We start from the raw sequence: 10602 nt of genomic DNA on the forward strand, positions 1-10602 counted from the left end.
CTCCAATAAGCAAAGTGGTGGTATTGCACCGGTTGATTAGAGTCATCTACCACTTTGTACTGCCTGGTAACATAAAGGGGCGGCATTCCTCCATGTGGTGTGGGCGCCACACCTAGATCCCTGCTTACGTTGGTTCACACCTGGGTGGTTACCCACCATGTACTTGTGCATGGAGGTTATACCCAGGATTACTAACAGTCCCACCAATAGAAGAGAGAGAGATGGAGAGTGTTATAGATAGAAATATGAAGAGTGAGGGAGATAGACAAAGAGTAGTATAGATGGAGAGATAGAAAAAGAGTGGTATAGAGATAAAGATAGACAAAGAGTAGCATAGATATAGATGTAGAAAAAGAGTAGTATAGATAGAGAGAGAGAGATAGACAAAAAGTAGTATAGAGAGAGAAGTATGGATAGACAGATAGAGAAGAGGAGGGAAGAGAGAGAGAAAAGTATATATATAGAGAGAAGAATGGATAGACAGATAGAGAAGAGGAGGGAAGAGAGAGAGAAAAGTATATATATAGAGAGAAGAATGGATAGACAGATAGAGAAGAGGAGGGGAGAGAGAAGAGAAATATAAAGAGAGACAGAGAGAGAGAGAAGAGAAGTATAAAGAGAGATAGAGAGAGTGAAGAGAAATAAGTACAGATATATATATATATATATATATATAGAGAGAGAGAGAGAGAGAGAGAGGTTTAGATCGACAGAGAATAGAAACAAGAGTGAGAGGGAGAAAAGTACAGATAGATATAGGGAGAAGTATAGACAGACATAGAGAGAGCGAAAGAGAATCAATAAATGATAAAAGAAAGAAAGAAAGCAGTCTCTCTCTCTCTCTCTCTCTCTCTCTCTCTCTCTCTCTCTCTCTCTCTCTCTCTCTCTCTCTCTATGAGGAATTATTTTGAAGGGAGAGTTCATCTTCTGCTCCGAGAATAACCCGCGGACTTAGTGAGTGGCAGAAGGCATCCAATGTCGAATGGTTCTCGAGCAAAATGCCTCTGTCTCTCTCTCCAGAGCTGGAAAAAGAGACAAAGAATGAATTCCCTCCTTGTGGGCCATTGTGAACACGCGTGTGATTATCTAAATCTGATATAGCCGAAGTCGTTAATTCCAAAAGCCCGAAAAGGTTGGATTTTTCTTTTCGTTTTAAATTAGGTTTAAGCTTGGTGAGTGAGTTTGGTATTCATTTCCAATAGTGTCAGCTTTCCCTTCATTTCCTCTCCAGTCATCTGCAACCGAGCTCGGAGACATCGTAAATAAAAGGGCCGCGAATTAGGTGTCCCTTAGGAGGAAGGGAATCACTCAAGAATGGTAAAGCCGCTTAAGTATGGCTTGTTATGTGTCTCCCTGGTGACCGCTCTACCAGTAGGACGATGATTCTTATCGTACGCCAGCCTTGCATGAAACTGTAGAATTGCGAGAGTTTCCAGAAGTGAATTAAAGATGAAGAAACTTCTTTTCCAAAAGTGCCACACACACATTAATTCTTTTACTACCCAGGAACTGGTAGGGTGTTCATTCACGTGTACGCAATGCATGAAGAGACGCAGGAAAGGACAAAAGGAGATAAAGAAGAAGAAAAAACTTCGAGCTGTTCCAACTGTTGGAAAGTCGTACTAAGGTAATTGCCTCCAGAATAATGTGATTCTTAACGCCTAAAGACAAAGGCTCTTAAAAAATGCTTGCGTGATGACACCACACATTTCGGCATTGTTGTTCGCCATTGTTGATTCCACCGTTTAGAGACAATGGAACAAAAGACAATACTTTTAACAAACGTTGCACGAGATTGTTCGCACGTTTTGATGCCGCTGATTGCATTGTTAATTTAATCGTTTGAAATTAACTACTAATAAAGTAAGCAGATGTCAGCAGACGATATTCGAAAACTATAATTAGTTCGTTTGCTTCAATAACAATTGGTGGATTGGACTGGCGTTTTTTCGTACTGAATTGTTATCAGACTTTTAACTCTTCTTTTAAATCAGTGGTGGAAACATTGCTATACGCAGTTTACAAATTATTATCATTCGTGCGGATGTTATTTATCGAAGTATTTGGGGGAGTGGGAGAGTGGGGAAGGAATAATAATAAATAAAGTGGGATGAAAGCTGAGGGAAATCGGAAAACAGAGAGAGGTAGACCGAGGGAGAGGGAGGAAATTTAAAGTTTCGTTTTATTTATTATGAAATCGAGTAATTTTACAGACGCTCTTTTCCAAGCAGAGAATCGCGTGGGATGCTGAGGATCTTCCAGGCTACTGGATACTCGAAGATTCGAGGCATTGCCCTCTTGGCTCGTACTTCTCGCGCACACTTGGAAAACAATAATCACAGAGTAATGATGTCAAAACTTGCCTCGGAGTTTCTTAGTGAGTTGGCGTCGAGGAGGAGGAGGAGGAGGAGGATAACCCGAAGAAAAGATGAGCAACAGTCAAGTCACTTATCAACAGCTAACCGACAAGTGAGATCAGAGAAACCCCCCGAGGAACAAAACAAGGGAAAAATGATGGAAACTACGCTTCCCCACAAACACTTATCTAAAACACTTGGGCCAGTTGGCGTTGTGCCAACTTATCTTCCCCTTTTGTCTTTGAGGATAAAGAAAAGATGGATGATGATTAAAAGAGATCTGAGCTGTCCGAAGGAGGTTGACGATGTTGGGCAAAAAACCTCGTGTGTCTCAGAGCGTGAAAGATATTGTCTACTTTGAATGTTGTTATTTATGTTTTAGACGTTAGCTGATTACATTATATCTTCAGTTGCTCTCCAGTCATGATGCAATTTGCGCAGAATGCGGTTGGGGCATGACGTTTAAATATTCACTCGGCGCTGCTTTTGATCGATTTCGAAGTCAGCCAACTTTGTTTGAGATTGCAATAAAACGACCCCTCTTCGGAAGGTTGGACGCCATCATTTGATACCAAAGGCATGCCTTCATTTCCAGTGACCTTTCATTGGTTACTTTTCCTGGTGTACGAAGGAAATGTGGGAACATACCTGATCCGGTTTGAAGGATTGGCTCAGATGTATTGTACTGAGTACAGCTGAATTAGGCTCCTTCAAATTACTGCGTTTGAAAGTTTACTCCATTAACGAGATTCAGTCCAGGATCTTTCTAAAAGAGTGGTAAATGACATAGTCGTTATTCTACTAAGGAGTTGGCAAGGTTAGTACTTAGTAACATGCGTGTGTTTAAGGTTGAAAATATGAACGAAGATACTTGTTAACATTAAACTTGAATTTCAGTAGATTGTAAATTTCGGGAAATAAGTGACGAGAAAGGTTCTTCCAGAAGATGAAAGTTGAAGGAATAAATGAGGAAGATGAAAAGTTGGTTCTGTGAGTTTGAAGTGAGCGAATAAAAGAATATTAACTGGTTGCGGTATGTGTCCAAACTAGTTGGAAGAGAGAGGGAGAATAAGAGGAGTCAATTCAGCAGAACATTGCCCATGGAAGTATCCATAGAAAAGGCAGTAGTAGAAAACAACGTCTACGGGACTGAGAGTGGAGAGACTGTAAAAGATGGGTCAATAATTAACCACCCTGTTCTCTTTTGAATGGAAACTAAAGACTCAGAAAGCTCATTAAGGCACTGCCTCAGATGTGAGAACAAAACTGAGTGGTAGTACGGATTTGAGATTTGTTTAGAGTGAGTAGCTCTTTAGATGAAAGTAACGCCAAGAGTGAAATAGAAATTCCAGTTTTTTAGATACAGATGGAGCAATATTGGTAAAGTGCTTAGGCCAAAGAGAGATAAGAAGTCGGGGTAATCTCTTAATAGAGGTAATTAGGATTATTATTATTTTGTCTAGATCTTTTCTAATTATTATGATCTTGTCTAGAAATCTGAGTGTCATCGAAGATAAATATAGAAGCGGAAGAATCATATTTGCGAGATATAAGACAGGACTCAGTTTTTGAAGGAATGAAAACTAAATTATCTTTTCCCCGTTGGAGAATTACCTGGAGAGAAAAAAAAATTGAAGATGATTTTGCAGAGCAAGATTTTTCAAACTGGAAGGCGAAATGCAATGTGCTATCATCAATAAAACTATGGAGAGGATTTCCACTCAATAAAAGGACATTAAAATACAAAAGGAAACGAGTGGGAGAAAGAAATGAACATTGGGGAATATCAGCATTAGTTGAGAAGTTAGAAGACAGAGAGCCATCTACCATCACCAGCAGTGAGTTGTCAGAGAGAAAACTGGATCCTCAATTACAAAAATTAGTTGGCACACCATAAGGTGGAAGCTCATTTAGGAGACCTTTATTCCTAAAAAATTCAAATGTCAAGGGCAACTGCATGAGTTTCACTAAATATGTCAATAGATGGGTAACATAAGCTCGTATATCACGAATGGATCGACACTAAAGGAATCCATAGTGGCGATCATTGATCAGATGAAATGTTTCAAGGTAGTTTAGGTGTTCGCGGTTCGTTTCTTTCTCTATTACTTTAGCAAGTGCAGAAGTAAGGGCAATGGGACGATAATTGGACGGGAGGGGATTGTTCACTCTTTTTTCGGAACTGGCTGGATTTGAACAAATCCCCAATCAGAAGGGAAAACACCAGTGGAATAATAAAGCATAAAAGGCGACACAATATAGGAGTTAGAGCAGGAGCACAGATTTTGAGAAATACCATCGTGATCTGGAGCTTTCTTGGAATCAAGATTGTTCAAAATTCTTATGACCTCCTTATGACTGAAGAAGACAGGATCCGTTGAGTAGAATGGACTGGGAATGGTAGGAGGTGGTTTATCAAGATCGCACAATACAAGAATTTAAAGAAACGTAGGCTGCTAGCAAGTTGGCTTTATCTTTACCTGAGATGGCAATAGAACCATTAGGTTCTAACAGAGGTAAGGATACAGATAGGTGAATGATGCAGCCAATAGTTTTGGCAAGAGACCAGAATGATCGACTATCGTTTGGACAAGAAACAAGTTTTCTACTCTTCATCTGTTCAAAATCTACTTTTGACTGATTAATAACTGCTTTTCTGTTATTATAAGTTTTTGTGTAGGCAGAAAATGAATCTGGAGATTTGGATGCAAGCCAATTGCAATATGCAATATTAATATCTTGAACATCCTTAACACATTTATTGGAAAAGTAAGGTTTAGATAAGGGATGAGATTTTAAGATGGAGTGTGGAATAAAGAATTTCATTTCTACAAGAATAATTTCACTGACACGATCTGAGCAAATATTAATATCAGATTGTTTAAAAACAGCAATCCAACCAAAGAAAAGAAGAATAGAAATCTTGAGATCCTTCCATTTTGCATTCTTGTAATGCCAAACAACATTCGGCTGAGAATAGCCACTAGAGAGAAGTTCCGTTGAAGAGAGACCAAGTTGTGATTTGCTGTGCCTAGAGGACCATTCATTTCGACCATCCATATACTTGTAATGGTTGTTAATGAGAAAAGGATTAAAGCTGTGCGATCAGAATTTTATAGTATTCTGGTAGATAAATGGACAGTCTGTATGAAGTCATTAGTAATTGTAAAAGCCACTATCTCATCCCGACCAGCTGGGTCGGTGTGACTGGAAAACTGAAGCCAGCTGGAGTTATGAAAATGAAAATCGAAAAGGAAAATTACCTCACTGTTAAGAAAGTTGGACTTGAGAAAGCCGAGCTTCAAAGAGAGGAAGTCAAAGAATTCCAGGTGATTAGTGGAACTGGGAGATCGATAGAAGCAGCAGAGAATTTGACAGAAAGAAGTAGAGAGATTTTAAGTCAGAGAAGATCGAAAAGAAGGGTTTCCAAAGTATTTAATTTTTGACAGGGAATATCAGAAGGACACATGCACAAGTACTACTTTTAAAGCGAAAGGTACAGTAAACAATTAGGATAACTGAGATGAGCACTGGCTGAATTAACCGATAATTGGGGTTTCTGTCAGAAAAATTAAGTGGGGTATCCTTAATGGATCACAGCACGAGGAGAGGGGGGGGGAGTCTCACCTGAAAACAATTAGTTAATTATTGTGACGAACTCACAAAACAGATGTTAGATTCAACTTGGACATTATTTGCCTTCAGTACTTTCAGTAACGCTTTTGTTGCGATTTCCCATGAAAAGTTGTTCTATGAACTGGAGCAAACTGCAATCAACGGCAAGGATTGCAAGATCCTTCGTTGGATCAAGGTTAAAACATCTAAAATCATACAGGTACATATCTCCGGTGGACCAGTGTAGAAAGGGTTTAGAAAAGGGCAACTAGACTGGTAAGGAGATACTAATCGATATGAAAGCGTGTCAATTAATCACTTTGGGTGGGGGGGGTACCTGACAGAGGTATATAAGGCTGTGAAGGGAATCAGTAAAATGATTGAGAGAGGTATATTTTCTATAGTAGAAGAGAGAGAAAAAAAAGTTGAGCGTGAGAAGACAGAGAGTGGTTATCACTGCTCTTCGTGGACTAATGTTATTTAGCAGTGTCCCCCAAGGTTCAGTGCTGGACCGATCATCGTTTTCTGTATTTATGAAGGTATATCAGGCTTAATGTCTAAGTTTGCAGATGATAAAAGATGTAGGCAGGGTGCTTAATGACAGTAACGAGGGTAAGCTGCTGCAACAAGACCTAAACAAATTAGGCCAATGTGCTGAGAAATGGCAGTTGAAGTTTAACATTAATAAATGCAAGTTACTGCGTATGGGTAGCAGTAATCCCAGATTAAGGTAGCAACTCTGTGGTACTACACTCAAGACAGTGGAAGATGAAGAAGATCTGGGGGAAATTGTGCAGTGAGATATGAAGTTCTCTAAGCAATGTAGACAGGCTGCCAGTACAGCTCATGGTTTTGTTTATGATATACAGGAACATTGCTAGCAGGGACAAGAAGGTGATTACCTCATTGTATAAGGCCACATTTTGAGTACTGCATGCAAGTCTGGAGGCCATATTTTTGGAAGGACGTAAATCTGCCGGAACGGGAGCAGAGTTGGGCAAGTAAAGGGAATGAAAATGTGGTCTTACCAAGAAAGGCTTCAGTTCTGAAAATTGCAGCATCTTGAGAGTACTCACCTTGCGAGGTGATCTGATCGAGGTTTCTAAAGCTTTGATTTGATTGTATTGAGCAAGCTCAATGCTGATGGAATTCTTCCCTTGCTCAGACCCCTGGTGCCGTTAGACCCTAAACACACACACACACTACACACAATGAGACAATGCCACCAGGTGACGCCTAGTAGTATACCGTGTGTGTTAAACGCTCTTAATCAAAAGTAATTTATGTGAATTATATTAAATGCTCGACCATTCAAGTGATCCAGTAGCCATCGGTGAACGCCCGTCTACTCGTGCATGAAGTTTCAGCTGCGTTGCCCCAGCAAAAGTTAAGTATTTTGTATAATTCTCCTTTTGGCTTGGGACAACGCACTTCTTCACGATGGACGCTAGCTTGTAGTTATTCTTGTATAGCATAATTGCAGTTAGTGGACACTAGCTTCGCTGACCAATAACATTTCTCCTCGCTCTCTCTCTCCGTTTCATGTCACCCTCCTGCCTGCGGCAATCACTCTACAGCAGGAGGTCCCGTACACATTTGGAGAAAGTTTTGTTTTGAAGCTGTGACTAACAGGGTTTAAGTTTTGTTTGCCCACCAAATATGTAGTCTTCACTTCTAGTTATTTTGTCAATTATGGAAGGGGCAACTCGTTTTAAAAATGCAGATATCTGCAGATTATGCAAAAAAAGAAACTAACAAAGAAAACAAAGCTGCATACATTAAATGTTCCAAATGCAAATTCCAAATTTTCCAGAGCTGCTCAGGCCTTTCCCACATAAGCCTGAAAAAATTATCAAGCGCAGCCCGTTGCAAAATTCATTGCATACTGCTGCAGAAAAAAGCCGGCGAATGGGCAAGGGAGCCCTTCCCACTCAGCCTTGAGTTCTCCTCCCAAACTGCTGCTTGGCTCCCACTTGACGCCGCCTTGCCCACTGCAGCGTAGTAGAAGGTGGCACGTCAGTGACAGCCGGGTGTATTCCACCCAGTTTGATAATCGAAGCCATGCTGAAGCTGTTACTAACCTAGGAGAGCTTACAGTCCAAATAAATGATAACACTGAAGACAATGCAAAAACACAGGACGGCCCCGTCCTGGATCCTACCACTCCTGAACCAGATCTATACGCTGAGGATGAGCCTGGAAACTCTGATGGCGAAATCCAGCAGTACAATTACAACAGCATTCAGGGGAGAAATAGTCACCATCTGGACGAAAATGGAGCACCTTTTGATGAACGCCAACCTGGAAAGAGAAAAGGCTGTCGCGAAGCTCGAAGTCTACATGAGAGGGGCAACCAAATGCAACAGCACGCCCCCTCCTTTGCAGATGCGCTGAGGAATGGAATAAAGCAAGTGCCCAACCAACCAGCAGCAGCAACAACACAAACCAAACGTGCCAAAACTCTTCTGCAGAAGCCCCACCTTGTCATTTTGAAGCCAGCCACACTGGATGCCACGAAAACCATTGAGGAAATAAAGAACACAGTTGTCACTTCGCTGACTGAGGAGTTCAAAACCACAAAAATTAAATCTATTAGAAAAACGCGCAACATCGGCGTGATAATAGAGACAGATACGGATGAGGAGGCAAACAATATACTAAACAACTCGAAGATATGTAGCTTCGGTCTCCTAGCAGAAACCCAAAGAAATAGGGAACCCTATCCAGATTTATGATGTGTCAAAGAATCTTGACCCTGCTGCAATCACAGAGGAGATCTACCTCCGTAACTTTCAGAGGGACTTCCCAGACAGTGAACCATCTCACCTAATTTTCCCCAAATATCAGTCAAGTTGGAAAGCCGGACACACCACCAATTCGGTTGTGGAACTGGTCCCATCTGCCTGGCAGTTTATTGCCAGACAAGACAGAGTTTACATAGGCTGTGGATGTCACAGATTCAGGGAGCACATTCCAGTGCCAAAGTGTTTTCAGTGCTGCAGGTTTGGACACACCTCACATACTCCGAGGCCGAGTAGACACGTGGGCACTGTGCCAAAAAGGGGCACAGCTATAATACATGCCCAAACAAAACATCAGAACCAGTTTGTGTGAACTGTAGGAGTCAGAAGATGGAACATACCCATTCAATACGCGACGGAAAGTGTCCAGTCTACCAAAAAGCAAAAAGAGTGCATTCCAAATGAGAATCAGTAATGGGAACACAAATTAAACGGTATAATCACAACAAGATAAAATTCCTTCACAGAGAGCCAAAGCCGTCGCTGGACAGATAAGAAAAAAGATTGAGGAAGAAAACTATGACATACTTCTTATTCAAGAGCTCTACACTTATGCTAATGAGGTGCGGGGTTATCCCCTAACCTATAAGATAGTTCAAACAGCTGGAGAAACCCCCTGAGCCGCAGTAGTTGTGCGTAACCCCCACCTCACAGTAACAAAAATTACCCATCTCTGCTCGGCCTGGGCAGCCTGGGCCCCCAATAATTAGCTCTTTGGGTGAGTTCTATGTGGTCTCTCTGTATTGTCGCCCAGGAGAGGATATCACCCCTGCCATCCATTACCTTCACAATCTCAGCATGGTGCTCCGTGGAGCAAAGATTTTGATAGGATCTGATGTAAACTGTCGCTACTCCATCTGGCACAGCGAAACACTCGAGCGTAGAGGAGCCCAAAATGGACATAGACTCGAAGAGTTCCTGACCAATAGCAACCTCACAGTCCTTAATAGACCTAATAATCTTCCCACCTTTTCCAGTACGCTCTGGGAGGCGACGATAGACGTTACCCTCGCCACCAGATCCTTCGTGGGATACATTACAAACTGGACCGTTCGTGAAGGATGGACAACTTCTGACCACCGCGCCATTACATTCAACATGGAGAGAACATTACAACGTATAACCTCTTCCAGGCAGATACTTCACCGTTACTCAGTGCAAAAGGCGGATTGGCCACTGTTCAAGGACACACTACGCGATTATGCCAGAGCCCTCCAAACTGTCACTCTGATGAATTCCGACTTGGACTCCCACCAGCGTAAAATCACTGATACTATAGTTAATGCAGCAATTGTCGCCATTAAGCGGACAAACCCCGTACCGGGTGCTGTGCCATTGTGGTCCCGAGAACTGCAGGCCCTTAGAAAAGAGGCATATCTTCCAGAGAGCCAGGAGGTTCTGGCCTGCGGCAGAAGCAGAATACCTCAGGAACCAATACAGGGAGGCAAGGAATTCCTAAACAGCAATGATCAGGCAGAGGAAAAAACTGTCTTGGAAGCACCTTGTCTCCACTGTGGGCAACTCTGACCCATGGGAGATTGTTTATAGGATAACAACTAGAAAACTCCCTAGGAAAGAGGTCATTCCCACCACGAAGACACCTTAAGGACAGATGACAACGACGTGGCAGGATTCCATCCTTAATATCTTGGATGTCATCTTTAAGCAACTATGCCCGGATCGCACCACCGAACAACTTCAACTGGAGAGGGAAAATGCCTTGTATCACACCACAGTGGTAGAACCACCCTTCACTATACAGGAGCCACTGCTGCAGTCTACAAAATCAGGAATAAGAAATCTCCCGGAAAAGATCTAATTGAGCCAGA

General features: G+C 41.9%; 1 protein-coding gene across 1 annotated transcript; it reads left to right on the forward strand.

The window, feature by feature from the left end:
* The first annotated feature begins 9571 nt into the window (after nt 1–9571).
* LOC150079110 (uncharacterized) lies at nt 9572–10300 on the forward strand. Its single transcript, XM_090382955.1, has one exon. It carries the CDS (start codon nt 9572–9574, stop codon nt 10298–10300), a length of 729 nt encoding a protein of 242 aa, XP_090239081.1.
* Nucleotides 10301–10602: the final 302 nt, after the last annotated feature.

This window comes from Mastigoproctus giganteus, chromosome 10 (assembly GCF_048544385.1).
Source record: "Mastigoproctus giganteus isolate SK-2022 chromosome 10, ASM4854438v1, whole genome shotgun sequence".
Taxonomy (NCBI): domain Eukaryota; kingdom Metazoa; phylum Arthropoda; class Arachnida; order Uropygi; family Thelyphonidae; genus Mastigoproctus; species Mastigoproctus giganteus.